Genomic DNA, 16,696 nt, shown 5'->3' with positions numbered 1-16,696 from the left:
AACACTTGACGCTCTAATGACGACTAACTGGCGATTTCGTGCATTACGTTTCTGAGGAACACTCTGGAGCTCGAGAACATGTGGAATAATTGTGCTGGGTGTCAGAAAGGTGCTGAAAAAAGTTCTTATTAAAAAGTGAAATGAAGTGTGAAGAAGGGAAGTGCTGAGGAAGAGCTGTCAGAGCGTCTGGGACAAAAATATCAGATCATTTTTAGCCTTGTGTTTCCACACCAGCGAAGAGCAACAGGAGAATCTGATCTCAGGCCAGACGGATAGCTACAGTGTCACATGACCAGGGGAGTGAAGAAGAGGGTCAATGTGTTTCTCACCCAAACACTGTTCTGTACACAAGCTCACAGCAATGTCTTCTTTATTTAAATCACCTCAATCTAGTGTGTAGTGTTAGTGTGTAGTGTTAGTGTGTGGTGTGTAGTGTTAGTGTGTAGTGTTAGTGTGTAGTGTTAGTGTGTGGTGTGTAGTGTTAGTGTGTAGTGTTAGTGTGTAGTGTTAGTGTGTAGTGTTAGTGTGTAGTGTGTAGTGTTAGTGTGTAGTGTGTGGTGTGTAGTGTTAGTGTGTAGTGTTAGTGTGTGGTGTGTAGTGTGTAGTGTTAGTGTGTGGTGTTAGTGTGTAGTGTTAGTGTGTAGTGTGTAGTGTTAGTGTGTAGTGTTAGTGTGTGGTAGTGTTTGTGTGTAGTGTTTGTGTGTGGTGTGTAGTGTGTAGTGTTAGTGTGTGTGTTGTTTTAGTGTGTAGTGTTAGTGTGTAGTGTGTAGTGTTAGTGTGTAGTGTGTAGTGTTAGTGTAGTGTTAGTGTGTGGTGTGTAGTGTTAGTGTGTAGTGTTAGTGTAGTGTAGTGTAGTGTGTAGTGTAGTATGTAGTGTGTAGTGTGTAGTATGTAGTGTGTAGTATGTAGTGTGTAGTGTTTAGTGTGTAGTGTGTACTGTGTAGTGTAGTGTGTAGTGTAGTATGTAGTATGTAGTGTGTAGTATGTAGTGTGTAGTGTGTACTGTGTAGTATGTAGTGTGTAGTGTGTAGTATGTAGTGTGTAGTATGTAGTGTGTAGTGTAGGGTAGTGTGTAGTATGTAGTGTGTAGTGTGTAGTATGTAGTGTGTAGTATGTAGTGTGCAGTGTGTACTGTGTAGTGTGTAGTGTAGGGTAGTGTGTAGTATGTAGTGTGTTGTGTGTAGTACGTAGTGTGTAGTATGTAGTGTGTAGTATGTAGTGTGTAGTATGTAGTGTGTTGTGTGTAGTGTAGTGGGTAGTGTGTGGTGTGTAGTGTTAGTGTGTGTGTAGTGTGTAGTGTTAGTGTGTAGTGTAGTGTGCTGTGTGTGTAGGTGTGGGTGTGTGGTAGTGTGAGGTGTAGTGTGTGTGTAGTGTGGTGTAGTGTAGTGTGTAGTGTTAGTGTAGTGTGTAGTGGTGTGTGTGTAGTGTGTAGTGTTAGTGTGAGTGTAGTGTGTAGGTGGTGTAGTGTGAGTGTGTAGTGTGTAGTGTGTAGTGGTTAGTGTGTAGTGTTAGTGTGTGGTGTAGTGGTAGTGTGTAGTGTAGTGTGTAGGGTGTTAGTGTGTGTAGTGTTAGTGTGTAGTGTGTAGTGTTAGTGTGTAGTGTTTGTGTGTTGTGTGTAGTGTGTAGTGTGTAGTGTGTAGTGTTAGTGTGTAGTGTTAGTGTGTAGTGGTAGTGTTAGTGTGTAGTGTAGTGTGTAGTGTTAGTGTGTAGTGTTAGTGTGTGTGGTGTGTGTAGTGTTAGGTGTAGTGTAGTGTGTAGTGTGTAGTGTGTAGTGGGTAGTGTTAGGTGTAGTGTGTAGTGTGTAGTGTTAGTGTGAGGTAGTGGTAGTGTTAGTGGTAGTGTGTAGTGTAGTGTGTAGTGTAGAGGTGTGTAGTGTGTAGTGTAGTGTGTAGTGTAGTGTAGTGTGTAGTGTAGTGTGTAGTGTAGTGTGTAGTGTAGTGTAGTGTGTAGTGTAGTGTTAGTGTGTAGTGTTAGTGTGTAGTGTTAGTGTGTGGTGTGTAGTGTTAGTGTGTAGTGTTAGTGTGTAGTGTTAGTGTGTAGTGTTAGTGTGTAGTGTGTAGTGTTAGTGTGTAGTGTGTAGTGTTAGTGTGTGGTGTGTAGTGTTAGTGTGTAGTGTTAGTGTGTAGTGTTAGTGTGTAGTGTGTAGTGTTAGTGTGTAGTGTGTAGTGTGTAGTGTTAGTGTGTAGTGTTAGTGTGTAGTGTTAGTGTGTAGTGTTAGTGTGTAGTGTTAGTGTGTAGTGTTAGTGTGTAGTGTTAGTGTGTGGTGTGTAGTGTTAGTGTGTAGTGTTAGTGTGTAGTGTTAGTGTGTGGTGTGTAGTGTTAGTGTGTAGTGTTAGTGTGTAGTGTTAGTGTGTAGTGTTAGTGTGTAGTGTTAGTGTGTAGTGTTAGTGTGTAGTGTGTAGTGTTAGTGTGTAGTGTTAGTGTGTAGTGTTAGTGTGTAGTGTTAGTGTGTAGTGTTAGTGTGTAGTGTGTAGTGTTAGTGTGTAGTGTTAGTGTGTTAGTGTGTAGTGTGTAGTGTTAGTGTGTAGTGTGTAGTGTTAGTGTGTAGTGTTAGTGTGTAGTGTGTAGTGTTAGTGTGTAGTGTTAGTGTGTAGTGTTAGTGTGTAGTGTTAGTGTGTAGTGTGTAGTGTGTAGTGTGTAGTGTTAGTGTGTAGTGTGTAGTGTTAGTGTGTAGTGTTAGTGTGTAGTGTTAGTGTGTAGTGTTAGTGTGTAGTGTGTAGTGTTAGTGTGTAGTGTGTAGTGTTAGTGTGTAGTGTTAGTGTGTAGTGTTAGTGTGTAGTGTTAGTGTGTAGTGTTAGTGTGTAGTGTTAGTGTGTAGTGTGTGGTGTGTAGTGTTAGTGTGTAGTGTTAGTGTGTAGTGTTAGTGTGTGGTGTGTAGTGTTAGTGTGTAGTGTTAGTGTGTAGTGTTAGTGTGTAGTGTGTAGTGTTAGTGGTAGAGTGGTAGTGTAGTGTTTAGTGTAGTGTGTAGTGTATTGTGTAGTGTGTATTGTGTAGTGTTTAGTGTAGTGTGTAGTGTTTAGTGTAGTGTGTAGTGTAGTGTGTAGTGTAGTGTAGTGTGTATTGTGTAGTGTGTAGTGTAGTGTGTAGTGTAGGTGTAGTGTGTAGTGTAGTGTGTAGTGTTAGTGTGAGTGTTAGTGTGTAGTGTTAGTGGTAGTGTTGTAGTGTTAGTGTGTGTAGTGTAGTGTGTAGTGTTAGTGTGTAGTGTTAGTGTGTGTGTAGTGTTAGTGTGTAGTGTAGGTGTTAGTGTTAGTGTAGTGTAGTGTATTGTGTAGTGTGTATTGTGTAGTGTGTATTGTGTAGTGTAGATTGTGTAGTGTGTAGTGTAGTGTGTAGTGTAGTGTAGTGTGTAGTGTAGTGTAGTGTGGTGTAGTGTGTATTGTGTAGTGTGTATTGTGTAGTGTAGATTGTGTAGTGTGTAGTGTATTGTGTAGTGTGTAGTGTGTATTGTGTAGTGTAGATTGTGTAGTGTGTAGTGTGTATTGTGTAGTGTGTATTGTGTAGTGTGTAGTGTGTATTGTGTAGTGTGTAGTGTTAGTGTGTAGTGTGTAGTGTAGGGTGTAGTGTTAGTGTGTAGTGTTAGTGTGTAGTGTGTAGTGTTAGTGTGTAGGGTAGTGTAGTGTGTAGGTGGTAGTGTGTAGTGGTAGTGTTAGTGGTGTAGTGTTAGTGTGTAGTGTGTAGGGTGGAGGGGTAGTGTGAGTGGTGTAGTGGTAGTGTGAGGTTAGTGTGTAGTGTGTAGTGTGTAGTGTAGTGGTAGTGTTAGTGTGGTAGTGTGAGTGTGTAGGGGTAGTGGGTAGTGTGAGTGTGTAGTGTTAGTGGTGTAGTGTTAGTGTGTAGTGTGTAGTGTGTAGTGGTAGTGTGTAGTGTGTGTGTAGTGTGTAGTGTGTAGTGTGTGGTGTGTAGTGGTGAGGTGGTAGTGGTAGGTGGTGTAGTGGTAGTGTGTAGGGTGTGGGTAGGTGTAGTGTGTAGTGGTAGTGTAGTGTTAGTGTGTAGTGTAGTGGTTGTGTAGTGTGTGTAGTGTGAGTGTGTAGGGTGGTAGTGTGTAGTGTGTAGTGTTGAGTGTGTGTAGTGTGTGTGTGGTAGTGTGAGGTGTAGTGTGTAGTGTTAGTGTGGTAGTGTGTGAGTGTGTAGGTGTGTGTTAGTGTGTAGGTGTAGTGTGTAGGTGGTAGTGTGTAGTGTTAGTGTGTAGGGTGTAGTGTGTGTGGTAGTGTAGGGTAGTGTTTGAGTGTGTGTAGTGTAGTGGTAGTGTGTAGTGTAGTGTGTAGTGTGAGTGTGTAGTGTAGTGTTGGAGTGTAGTGTGTAGTGTTAGTGTGGTAGGGTAGTGTGTAGTGTAGTGTTAGTGTGTGTAGTGTTAGTGTGTAGTGTGTGTTAGTGTAGTGTGTAGGTAGTGGTAGTGTGTAGTGTTAGTGTGTAGTGTTAGTGGTGTGTGTGTGTAGTGTGTAGTGTGTAGTGTTAGTGTGTGTGTTAGTGTGTAGTGTTAGGGTGTGTGTAGTGTGTAGTGTGTAGTGTGTAGTGTTAGTGTGTAGTGTGTTAGTGTTAGTGTGAGTGTGTAGTGTTAGTGGTGTAGTGTGTAGTGTAGTGTGGGTAGTGGTGAGTGTGTGTGTGTGGTGTTAGTGTGTAGTGTTAGTGTGTGTGTAGTGTAGTGTGTAGTGTGTAGTGTAGTGGTGTAGTGTAGTGTTAGTGTGTAGTGTGGTAGTGTTAGTGTGTGTGTTGTAGTGTAGGTGTAGTGTTAGTGTGTAGTGTGTGTGTAGTGTTAGTGTTAGTGTGTAGTGTTAGTGTGTAGTGGTTAGTGGTAGGTGGGTAGTGTGAGTGTGTAGTGTAGTGGTAGTGTGTGTGTGTAGTGTGTAGTGTGTAGGGGTGGGTAGTGTGTAGTGTGTAGTGGTAGTGGTGTAGTGTAGGTGTGTAGTGTGTGTGTAGTGTGTGTAGTGTGTAGTGTGTGGTAGTGGTAGTGTGTGAGTGTGTGGTAGTGTAGTGGGTAGGGTGTAGGGTAGTGTGTAGTGTAGTGTGTAGTGGTAGTGTGTAGTGTGTAGGGTGTAGTGTGTGGGTGTGTAGTGTAGGTGTAGTGGTAGTGTGTAGTGTTAGTGTGTAGTGTTAGGTGTGTGTTAGTGTGTGAGTGTTAGTGTGTGAGTGTTAGTGTGTGAGTGTTAGTGTGTGAGTGTTAGTGTGTGAGTGTTAGTGTTAGTGTGTGAGTGTTAGTGTTAGTGTGTAGTGTGTAGTTGTGTGTGTTCGGTGTAGGTGGTGGTGTGTAGTGGTAGTGTGTGTGTGGGGTTGTGTAGTGTTAGTGTGTAGTGTTAGTGTGTGGTGTGTAGTGTGTAGTGTTAGTGTGTGGTGTTAGTGTGTAGTGTTAGTGTGTAGTGTGTAGTGTTAGTGTGTAGTGTTAGTGTGTGGTGTTAGTGTGTGGTGTTAGTGTGTAGTGTTAGTGTGTAGTGTTAGTGTGTAGTGTTAGTGTGTAGTGTTAGTGTGTGGTGTGTAGTGTTAGTGTGTAGTGTGTGGTGTGTAGTGTGTGGTGTGTAGTGTTAGTGTGTAGTGTTAGTGTGTAGTGTTAGTGTGTAGTGTGTAGTGTTAGTGTGTAGTGTGTAGTGTAGTGTGTAGTGTTAGGTGTGTTAGTGTGTAGTGTTAGGTGGTAGTGTTAGTGTGTAGTGTTAGTGTGTTGTGTGTAGTGTTAGTGTGTAGTGTGTAGTGTGTAGTGTTAGTGTGTAGTGTTAGTGTGTAGTGTTAGTGTGTAGTGTAAGTGTGTAGTGTTAGTGTGTAGTGTTAGTGTGTAGTGTGTAGTGTGTAGTGTGTAGTGTGTAGTGTGTAGTGTGTAGTGTGTAGTGTGTAGTGTGTGTAGTGTGTGTAGTGTGTGTACTGTATAGTGTCTGTAGTGTGTAGTGTGTAGTGTGTAGTGTGTAGTGTGTAGTGTGTAGTGTGTAGTGTGTGTAGTGTGTAATGTGTAGTGTATGTAGTGTGTAGTGTGTAGTGTGTAGTGTGTAGTGTGTAGTGTGTGTAGTGTGTGTAGTGTGTGTAGTGTATAGTGTGTGTAGTGTGTAGTGTGTAGTGTGTAGTGTGTGTAGTGTGTAGTGTGTAGTGTGTAGTGTGTAGTGTGTAGTGTTAGTGTGTAGTGTTAGTGTGTAGTGTGTTGTAGTGTGTAGTGTTGTAGTGTTAGTGTGTAGGTGTAGTGTTAGTGTTTAGTGTTAGTGTGTAGTGTAGTGTGTATAGTGTGTAGGTTAGTGTTAGTGTGTAGTGTGTGTAGTGTTAGTGTAGTGTATAGTGTTAGTGTGTGTTGTAGTGTTTTTTAGTGTGTAGTGTGTAGTGTAGTGTTAGTGTTAGTGTGTAGGTTGTGTAGTGTTAGTGTGTAGTGTGTAGTGTTAGTGTGTAGTGTGTAGTGTTAGTGTGTAGTGAGTAGTGTTAGTGTGTAGTGTTAGTGAGTAGTGTTAGTGAGTAGTTTGTAGTGTTAGTGTGTAGTGTTAGTGTGTATTGTTAGTTTGTAGTGTTAGTGTGTAGTGTTAGTGTGTAGTGGTAGTGTTAGGTGTAGTGTTAGTGTGTAGTGTAGTGTGTAGGTTAGTGTGTAGTTAAGTGTTAGTGTGTAGTGTTAGTGTGTATAGTGTTTAGTGTAGTGTGTAGTGTTAGTGTGTAGTGTTTAGTGTTAGTGTGTAGTGTGTAGTGTTAGTGTGTAGTGTTAGTGTGTAGTGTGTAGTGTGTAGTGTTAGTGTGTAGTGTGTAGTGTTAGTGTGTAGTGTTAGTGTGTGGTGTGTAGTGTTAGTGTGTAGTGTTAGTGTGTAGTGTGTAGTGTTAGTGTGTAGTGTTAGTGTGTAGTGTTAGTGTTAGTGTGTAGTGTGTAGTGTAAGTGTGCAGTGTTAGTGTGTAGTGTTAGTGTGTAGTGTTAGTGTAAGTGTGTAGTGTTAGTGTGTAGTGTTAGTGTAAGTGTGTAGTGTTAGTGTGTAGTGTTAGTGTGTAGTGTTAGTGTGTAGTGTGTAGTGTTAGTGTGTAGTGTTAGCGTGTAGTGTGTAGTGTTAGTGTGCAGTGTTGGTGTAAGTGTGTAGTGTTAGTGTTAGTGTGTAGTGTTAGTGTGTAGTGTTAGTGTGTAGTGTTAGTGTTAGTGTGTAGTGTAAGTGTGTAGTGTTAGTGTGTAGTGTTAGTGTGTAGTGTTAGTGTGTAGTGTAAGTGTGTAGTGTTAGTGTGTAGTATTAGTGTGTAGTGTTAGTGTGTAGTGTGTAGTGTTAGTGTGTAGTGTTAGTGTGTAGTGTTAGTGTGTAGTGTGTAGTGTTAGTGTGTAGTGTTAGTGTGTAGTGTTAGTGTGTAGTGTGTAGTGTGTAGTGTTAGTGTGTAGTGTGTAGTGTTAGTGTGTAGTGTTAGTGTGTAGTGTTAGTGTGCAGTGTTAGTGTGCAGTGTTAGTGTGCAGTGTTAGTGTGCAGTGTTAGTGTGTAGTGTGTAGTGTAAGTGTGTAGTGTTAGTGTGTAGTGTGTAGTGTGTAGTGTGTAGTGTTAGTGTGTAGTGTTAGTGTGTAGTGTGTAGTGTTAGTGTGTAGTGTTAGTGTGTAGTGTTAGTGTTAGTGTGTAGTGTTAGTGTGTAGTGTTAGTGTGTAGTGTTAGTGTGTAGTGTGTAGTGTTAGTGTTAGTGTGTAGTGTGTAAGTGTGTAGTGTTAGTGTGTAGTGTTAGTGTGTAGTGTAAGTGTGTAGTGTTAGTGTGTAGTGTTAGTGTGTAGTGTAAGTGTGTAGTGTTAGTGTGTAGTGTTAGTGTAAGTGTGTAGTGTTAGTGTTAGTGTGTAGTGTAAGTGTGTAGTGTTAGTGTGTAGTGTTAGTGTGTAGTATTAGTGTAAGTGTGTAGTGTAAGTGTGTAGTGTTAGTTTGTAGTATTAGTGTAAGTGTTAGTGTGTAGTGTTAGTGTATAGTGTGTAGTGTTAGTGTGTAGTGTTAGTGTGTAGTGTGTAGTGTTAGTGTGTAGTGTTAGCGTGTAGTGTTAGTGTGTAGTGTGTAGTGTTAGTGTGTAGTGTTAGTGTGTAGTGTTAGTGTAAGTGTGTAGTGTTAGTGTGTAGTGTTAGTGTGTAGTGTTAGTGTATAGTGTGTACTGTTAGTGTTAGTGTGTAGTGTTAGTGTAAGTGTGTAGTGTTAGTGTGTAGTGTTAGTGTGTAGTGTAAGTGTGTAGTGTTAGTGTGTAGTATTAGTGTGTAGTGTTAGTGTGTAGTATTAGTGTAAGTGTGTAGTGCTAGTGTGTAGTGTTAGTGTAAGTGTTAGTGTGTAGTGTTAGTGTATAGTGTTAGTGTGTAGTGTTAGCGTGTAGTGTGTAGTGTTAGTGTGCAGTGTTGGTGTAAGTGTGTAGTGTTAGTGTACAGTGTGTAGTGTTAGTGTGTAGTGTTAGTGTAAGTGTGTAGTGTTAGTGTGTAGTGTTAGTGTAAGTGTGTAGTGTTAGTGTGTAGTGTTAGTGTGTAGTGTTAGTGTGTAGTGTGTAGTGTTAGTGTTAGTGTGTAGTGTGTGTGTAGTGTTAGTGTGTAGTGTTAGTGTGTAGTGTTAGTGTGTAGTGTGTAGTGTTAGTGTGTAGTGTTAGTGTAAGTGTGTAGTGTTAGTGTGTAGTGTTAGTGTAAGTGTGTAGTGTTAGTGTGTAGTGTTAGTGTTAGTGTGTAGTGTGTGTGTAGTGTTAGTGTGTAGTATTAGTGTGTAGTATTAGTGTAAGTGTGTAGTGTTAGTGTGTAGTGTTAGTGTGTAGTGTAAGTGTGTAGTGTTAGTGTGTAGTGTAAGTGTTAGTGTTAGTGTGTAGTGTTAGTGTGTAGTGTGTAGTGTGTAGTGTTAGTGTGTAGTGTGTAGTGTTAGTGTGTAGTGTGTAGTGTAAGTGTGTAGTGTAAGTGTGTAGTGTTAGTTTGTAGTGTTAGTGTAAGTGTTAGTGTGTAGTGTTAGTGTGTAGTGTTAGTGTGTAGTGTGTAGTGTTAGCGTGCAGTGTTGGTGTAAGTGTGTAGTGTTAGCGTGTAGTGTTAGTGTGTAGTGTGTAGTGTTAGTGTGTAGTGTTAGTGTGTAGTGTTAGTGTAAGTGTGTAGTGTTAGTGTGTAGTGTTAGTGTGTAGTGTTAGTGTATAGTGTGTACTGTTAGTGTTAGTGTGTAGTGTTAGTGTAAGTGTGTAGTGTTAGTGTGTAGTGTTAGTGTGTAGTGTAAGTGTGTAGTGTTAGTGTGTAGTATTAGTGTGTAGTGTAAGTGTGTAGTGTTAGTGTAAGTGTGTAGTGTTAGTGTTAGTGTGTAGTGTTAGTGTGTAGTATTAGTGTAAGTGTGTAGTGTAAGTGTGTAGTGTTAGTGTGTAGTGTTAGTGTGTAGTGTTGGTTGTAAGTGTGTAGTGTTAGTGTACAGTGTGTAGTGTTAGTGTGTAGTGTTAGTGTAAGTGTGTAGTGTTAGTGTGTAGTGTTAGTGTAAGTGTGTAGTGTTAGTGTGTAGTGTTAGTGTGTAGTGTTAGTGTGTAGTGTGTAGTGTTAGTGTTTGTGTGTAGTGTGTGTGTAGTGTTAGTGTGTAGTGTTAGTGTGTAGTGTTAGTGTTTGTGTGTAGTGTTAGTGTGTAGTGTAAGTGTGTAGTGTTAGTGTAAGTGTGTAGTGTTAGTGTTAGTGTGTAGTGTTAGTGTGTAGTATTAGTGTAAGTGTGTAGTGTAAGTGTGTAGTGTTAGTGTGTAGTGTTAGTGTGTAGTATTAGTGTAAGTGTGTAGTGTTAGTGTGTAGTGTTAGTGTAAGTGTGTAGTGTTAGTGTGTAGTGTTAGTGTAAGTGTTAGTGTATCTCCATCACCATGGCGACCAGTCTTTAACTGACTGGACAGTTCATCTGCACTAAACACATCCATCAGCTCCTCAGTGTGTTCTGTAGTCCTGACACTAAACACTCTATCAACCTTTAATAAACGTTTACATAGTGGAGATTCATTCTGATGCTGTATGTGTGTGTGTGTGTGTGTGTGTGTGTGTGTGTGTGTGTGTGTGTGTGTGTGTGTGTGTGGGCTTGTTGTACATGTTCTTGTCCCTGTGTATGTGGGCTTTGTATTACATTTGCTCTGCCCTGCTCTTCCTGTCAGTCGAGCATTTTTTGATCAGAGGCCAGCATACTTTCTTCCTCCTACTCACATCCTCTCTCTCTCTCTCTCTCTCTCTCTCTCTCTCTCTCTCTCTCTCTCTCTCTCTCTCTCTCTCTCTCACTGTCCCCATCATCCAGGCGAGACAGAGGGAGAGGATGAACGATGAACATAACAAACGCCTGTCCGACACGGTGGACAAGCTGCTGTCCGAGTCGAATGAGCGCCTGCAGCTCCATCTGAAGGAACGCATGGCAGCTCTAGAGGAGAAGGTGTGTGTCCACATGGAACACGACTCTTTGTGGGATTTTCTTTTTGTGTTAATAAGTAAGACTCCTTTCTGTCTCACAGAACGCACTGTCTGAGGAGCTCGCCAATATGAAGAAGATCCAAGATGATCTCCTGGCAAACAAGGTACGTTTCCCACTAGACACCTGCACGGGTCAATATACACACAAGTACAAACACAATCAGTCAACATGATGAGATACACACCTGCACACATCACCACACACATGCACAGGTAAAAACACACCTGCACACATCACCACACACATGCACAGGTAAAAACACACCTGCACACATCACCACACACATGCACAGGTAAAAACACACCTGCACACATCACCACATACCTGCACAGGTAAAAACACACCTGCACACATCACCACACACCTGCACAGAGCTGTACACACCTGCACACATCACCACATACATGCACAGGTAAAAACACACCTGCACACATCACCACACACATGCACAGGTAAAAACACACCTGCACACATCACCACACACATGCACAGGGAAAAACACACCTGCACAGGTAAAAACACACCTTCACACATCACCACACACCTGCACAGGTAAATACACACCTGCACACATCACCACACACATGCACAGGTAAATACACACCTGCACACATCACCACACACATGCACAGGTAAAAACACACCTGCACACATCACCACACACCTGCACAGAGCTGTACACACCTGCACACATCACCACACACCTGCACAGGTAAAAACACACCTGCTAACATCACCACACACCTGCACAGGTAAATACACACCTGCACACATCACCACACACATGCACAGGTAAAAACACACCTGCACACATCACCACACACATGCACAGGTAAAAACACACCTGCACACATCACCACACACCTGCACAGAGCTGTACACACCTGCACACATCACCACACACATGCACAGGTAAAAACACACCTGCACACATCACCACATACATTAAATATACTGTAGGAATATACAGTTAACAGTTACTTATATACCCGGACAGATGAATACACACCTGCACAAATCCACCTCTGTGTACATTTTCTCTCTCTCTCTCTCTCTCTCTCTCTCTCTCTCTCTCTCTCTCTCTCTCTCTCTCTCTTTTACAGGATCAGCTGATTGCAGAATTAGAGAGGCTGCAGCTGGAACTGGATCAGTTGAGAGGCAGGTCCGGCTCCTCCTACTCTCGGTAAACTCCTCCTCCTCCTCTTCCTCCTCGTCATTGGTGCTCTGTACGCCACACTGCCATGTGGTGTTTTATTCTAGTGGTTTTTGTAATGCAGTATTTAGAGCACTGGCTCTAGCAGGAAGTGGACATGCTGAGGATTTATGCAGCCTTTATAATGGGCTTTCTGGTCATGGGTTTGTTCCAAGTTTAAATGCATGCGGTTAATAATTGATGTCAAGTTCTTGGAAGAGTTCACATTACATTTACTCCTGTAATGACTGGTCATAGTCATGACACCTGTCAGTCAAACCAAAGGTAGCTGTAAGAAAACTAAAGCTAGAGCTGAGCTTGAGTGCTGATGCTTCTCCGCGTTCCTCGCCAGCTCTCTTCCTGGCAGTGCTCTGGAGCTCAGGTACTCCCAGGGAGGAGGTTCTCTACCTGCGGGCTCCACCACTCACCTGGATCATTATGGCAGTACAGGCTCAGGGGGCGTGGTCAGAAGGGCTCACCGTGGACGCTGGGGCGGAGCCAGAGAGGATGCCAGCAAGGTGAGAAGCGTGACATCACATTTATTGCTCCACCGAATGTATATATAAAGTCAGTTGGCTTACTCCCGCCCCTTCTGTGCAGTACGGCGAATGGGACAGCGGCGCTTTGCTCGGCCCGGGTTTCGAAGGTGGAGTCGAGGGCGGCTGCTCTGACGACGACGAGGATCGCGAGACGCTCTTCGGATCTGAGCTGCTTTCTCCCAGCGGACAGACGGACGTCCAGACGCTGGCCATCATGCTTCAGGAGCAGCTGGAAGCCATCAACAAGGAGATCAAGTGAGCTTCAGCTTTGTTGTTTTGCTGAATGCTCAGATTTAATGTTTAGCTGCATGTTTGTAGGGGATTTCCTTTATTAACATTTATGGAAAGGTGATGGTGAGAAGGTGTGTGTAATTATACTGCAGGTAAATTCCAGGTGCTGTTGCCCAGGGAGACGACGATGTGCTCCATTACATGACAAATGACATGTCTGGGAAAATCTAAAGGTCTATGATGTAATGATTCCTGTCTGTGTGTCAGGCTGATTCAGGAGGAGAAGGAGAACACGGAGCTGAGGGCTGAAGAGATCGAGAGCCGTGTGAGCAGCGTGGCTCTGGATGGACCCCCGGTTCCTCCATCCTCTTTGGGAAGAGACTCCAGTGGCAGGACCTTCATTACTCCTTCTCTCACCTCCTCCACCTTGGCGTCTCCTTCTCCGCCCAGCTCGGGTCACTCCACCCCACGCCTACCCCACTCTCCGGCACGCGAGACCGAGAGACAGGTAGCGTCTCAGTAAACCTCAGATTCTCTTAACGCTTTGAATTGCAAACATTTTATATTAAAACAAACAAATAAAATAAATAAATAAATAAATGAATGAATGAATGAATGAATGAATGAATGAATAAATAAATAAATAAATAAATGCTTTTAATTAGGAAATTAGAAGATCTTTGGAGATGGTTTTAGGTCTCAGGTTTAACTTCAGTAGCACTAACACTAAAAAACTAAACTACACTAGCACCTTTAAAGTACCCAAGACATTACACCGTGAAGCAACTTGCTTATTTTTTTCATCAGACGTTATTTAACAAGGTGGGTCTCATCCCGTAGATGACGTCATCGATAGCATCTACATTTATTTTTTACGAAATATTATTTATAGATTCATCAATTTGTCTGATTAAATTTCGGGATTCGAATCGTCTCGTTTCTCAGAACAACAAGGAAGACGATAGGTCCCTGGCCCTGCTGGACTCCACCCCTCCACCCACCCCTCGTGCACTGCGATTGGACAGAATGAGCCACACCCACCCCGGGGCCATGCTGGACGACAGCCGTGAGTTTCGCAGGTCAGTGAGATGCCTTAAGAAGTAACAGATACAAAAAAAAATGTGAAACCGTTAAAGAATTACACAAAGATATTATATTCCTCTCTCTCTCTCTCTCTCTCTCTCTCTCTCTCTCTCTCTCTCTCTCTCTCTCTCTGTCCATCTCTTGTCCCTGTAGCCTCTCAGCAGATGGCAGCAGCTCTAACAGCAGTCAGGATTCTCTTCACAAGGCCAGCAAAAAGAAAAGCATCAAGTCTTCCATTGGCCGTCTTTTTGGAAAGAAGGAGAAGGGACGCATGGGACAGCCTGGCCGCGAGTCCACCTCTTTGGGTGAGCCAGGGACAGGACGGAGACAAATGGCAGAGACACAAGGGACAGGGAAATGAAGGGAGAGACACAAGGGATATGCTACTTAGAGGGACATGAAGGGCAGATATACAAAGGACAGAGATGTGATAGGAAGAGACAATAGACAGTGGTATAGGAGACCAAGAGATCAAGGGCAGTGACCCAAGAGAAAAGGACAGAAGGGACCGGGACATGATGGGTGCATAAAGGGATAAAGCATTGTAGATACATACAGTATAAAGGGCACAGAAATGAAGGACAGAGATATAAAGGATAGGTGCAGGAGAGACAGGGACATGAGGGATAAGTGACTATTTGGCCAAAGGGACAGAGACATGTTGAGCAGAAATGAAAGAAACTAATATAGAAGTATAGAAACATTTATTGGGGCATCCAGTGTCCATGTCCACGACTAACCACTTTGAACACGAAGTTAAGTTTAGCCTCGTCTTCTGTTCCAGCGTCCACTCCCTCGGATGATCTGGGCTCCGTTGACCCGCTCGGTCTCACCAAGATGGCCGGACCTGTGGACAAGGACCGCCGCAGCAAGAAGAAGTACACTCGTCTCTCTGATTCTCAAAATGGGCTGTGTCTCAAATCCCTCGCTGTGTTCTGACATGATGCTCTATATAGTGGACGTTTGATCTAAATGTGGACATTTTACAATTCGAGGTCTCTCTGCTATGTAGAGACCAGAATGCCAGATCTAAACACAGCACTGTTTATTTTATTTCCCTTTTCTTTCTCTTAATCTTCTTGTGTTTTGAAATAAAAACGAGTCATTTTATGAAAGCGAGAATCTCATCGTCTCTCTTTCTTTCTTTAAGACACGAGCTGTTGGAGGAGGCGTGTCGTCAGGGGCTCCCTTTCGCCTCCTGGGACGGCCCCACCGTGGTGTCCTGGCTGGAGGTTCGGACTCTTTATTTACATAGAAATAAATCAATAAAACTCAAACATCAGTGACATCTGTTTAAACATCTGGACATCTTGTCTTTTAATTACACACTTCTATTTCTCACTGTATTGTTTCTGTGTATTTAACCGCATAGACGTATCTCTCTCTCTCTCTCTCTCTCTCTCTCTCTCTCTCTCTCTCTCAGTTGTGGGTGGGCATGCCAGCATGGTACGTGGCAGCATGTCGTGCTAACGTGAAGAGTGGAGCGATCATGGCTAATCTTTCCGACACAGAGATCCAGCGTGAGATCGGCATCAGTAACCCACTGCACCGCCTCAAACTGCGCCTCGCCATTCAGGAGATGGTGTCACTCACAAGCCCATCTGCCCCGGCCAGCACCCGCTCCGTACGAACACACACACACACACACACACACACACACACACACACACACACACACACACACACACACACACACACACACTACATTCATATACACAAACTGAACTTGCAAACTGTGTGCTGAATTTAACTCGGAACAAAATTTATACTTTTGATTCGTTTGCTGTTTGATTTGATTTCCCAAAGTACAAAAAAAAAGAGCCGATATTAGTCGTGTGTAGGCCTTAAAACATCCTCGTAAAACTGTGATGGTCAGAAATACGGCAATAAACAGCTTACTGAGTGTTTGTTAAAATCACGGAAATCATCTGAGCATGGAGGAAGCGGATCTGGTGCTAAATAATTCTATATTATAATAACGTATAATAAGGTGGTCACGGTGGCTTAGTGGTTAGCACGTTCGCCTCACACCTCAGGGTTGGGGTTCGATTCCCACCTCCGCCTTGTGTGTGTGGAGTTTGCATGTTCTCCCCGTGCCTCGGGGGTTTCCTCCGGGTACTCCGGTTTCCTCCCCCGGTCCAAAGACATGCATGGTAGGTTGATTGGCATCTCTGGAAAATTGTCCGTAGTGTGTGAGTGTGTGAGTGAATGAGAGTGTGTGTGTGTCCTGTGATGAGTTGGCACTCCGTCCAGGGTGTATCCTGCCTCGATGCCCGATGACGCCTGAGATAGGCACAGGCTCCCCGTGACCCGAGAAGTTCGGATAAGCGGTAGAAGATGAATGAATGAATGAATAATGTATAATTATATAGACGACTAAATTAAAACATTTTGTGCAGCGCATCTTCGATTATTTTCTCTATAGCTCTCTACAGTTAAAATAAACCCGCAAACTTAAAATACACAGCCTGTTTGATTCATTTTCCCTGGGTGAGTCGATTCAGAGTCGAATCACTTTCTTCTGCAAAAGTTCCTCACCTGAGCATGATGGCTGTGTTCCCACCTGCCAAATAAAGCGTACGGAGGGAGACGGAGAACACACAAAAGGGCAGAGTTTGACTGACTTTGGCTGCATATGTATGTCATATATATGTATATGAAATGGTCCAGTAAATGAACAAAAAATGTTCCTCCTGAGAACCAATATCCTGTTTGTTTCTGTGCTTGTAGTCGACCAGTAACGTGTGGATGACGCACGCTGAAATGGAGTCTCTCACAGCAGCCACCAAACCAGTCAGTACCTTTTTTTCATCGTTCTTAATTCTCTATACAAAATACTATACATCCATGAGGTGTTATTCAACCGTTAGTTATTAATGTTAACTAGTCAGAGCTTCCAGTGAAAACAATAAGAATCACCTTCGCTAGCCCATGATAGCTAGCTAGCAATTTTGACCCCAAGTGGTACTTTTTCCCAAACCAGTCAGGATTGCTTATGATAGCTAGCATTGAAAACATATAATAAATAAAACTTAAAAAAAACATCTTCTCAGTCTCTCCTTTTCTCAGTCAGGTTAGTCATGTTTATTCGTTTCAGCTAGCGAGAGCTAGATAAAGATGAGCGTGTACGATTGCAAACTTTAAAATCTCCTCAGATATACCGTCCAGTTAGCTTATTGAAGCTAGCCATAAGTTATTAATGGCATTTTCTCAGACCAGTCAGGTCTGTTTATGTTAGCTAGCTATAATTAGCTACCTAATAAATATAATATAAAATCTTTTCTTCTTTTCTCTAAGATCTTTTTTAAAATCTTTTCAGAAATCCCGTC

At 42.9% G+C, this 16,696-nt stretch overlaps 1 protein-coding gene across 1 annotated transcript in view; it reads left to right on the top strand.

Annotated features, from left to right (window-relative positions):
* The window catches only part of ppfia3 (PTPRF interacting protein alpha 3), a 46,915-nt gene that overhangs the window by 20,958 nt on the left and 9,261 nt on the right, over window positions 1-16,696 (top strand). Inside the window, exons 8-19 of the mRNA XM_047801151.1 lie at window positions 10,152-10,283; window positions 10,363-10,425; window positions 11,426-11,505; window positions 11,867-12,032; window positions 12,115-12,308; window positions 12,552-12,792; window positions 13,230-13,363; window positions 13,521-13,672; window positions 14,152-14,245; window positions 14,518-14,599; window positions 14,791-14,991; window positions 16,098-16,160. Of these exons, the coding sequence (XP_047657107.1) occupies window positions 10,152-10,283; window positions 10,363-10,425; window positions 11,426-11,505; window positions 11,867-12,032; window positions 12,115-12,308; window positions 12,552-12,792; window positions 13,230-13,363; window positions 13,521-13,672; window positions 14,152-14,245; window positions 14,518-14,599; window positions 14,791-14,991; window positions 16,098-16,160 (1,602 nt within the window). The remainder of the gene's footprint in view (window positions 1-10,151; window positions 10,284-10,362; window positions 10,426-11,425; window positions 11,506-11,866; window positions 12,033-12,114; window positions 12,309-12,551; window positions 12,793-13,229; window positions 13,364-13,520; window positions 13,673-14,151; window positions 14,246-14,517; window positions 14,600-14,790; window positions 14,992-16,097; window positions 16,161-16,696) is intronic.

This window comes from Tachysurus fulvidraco, chromosome 15 (assembly GCF_022655615.1).
Source record: "Tachysurus fulvidraco isolate hzauxx_2018 chromosome 15, HZAU_PFXX_2.0, whole genome shotgun sequence".
Taxonomy (NCBI): Eukaryota; Metazoa; Chordata; class Actinopteri; order Siluriformes; family Bagridae; genus Tachysurus; species Tachysurus fulvidraco.
Note: the sequence above shows the minus strand (reverse complement) of the source record. Positions and strands in the feature narration are given on the sequence as shown.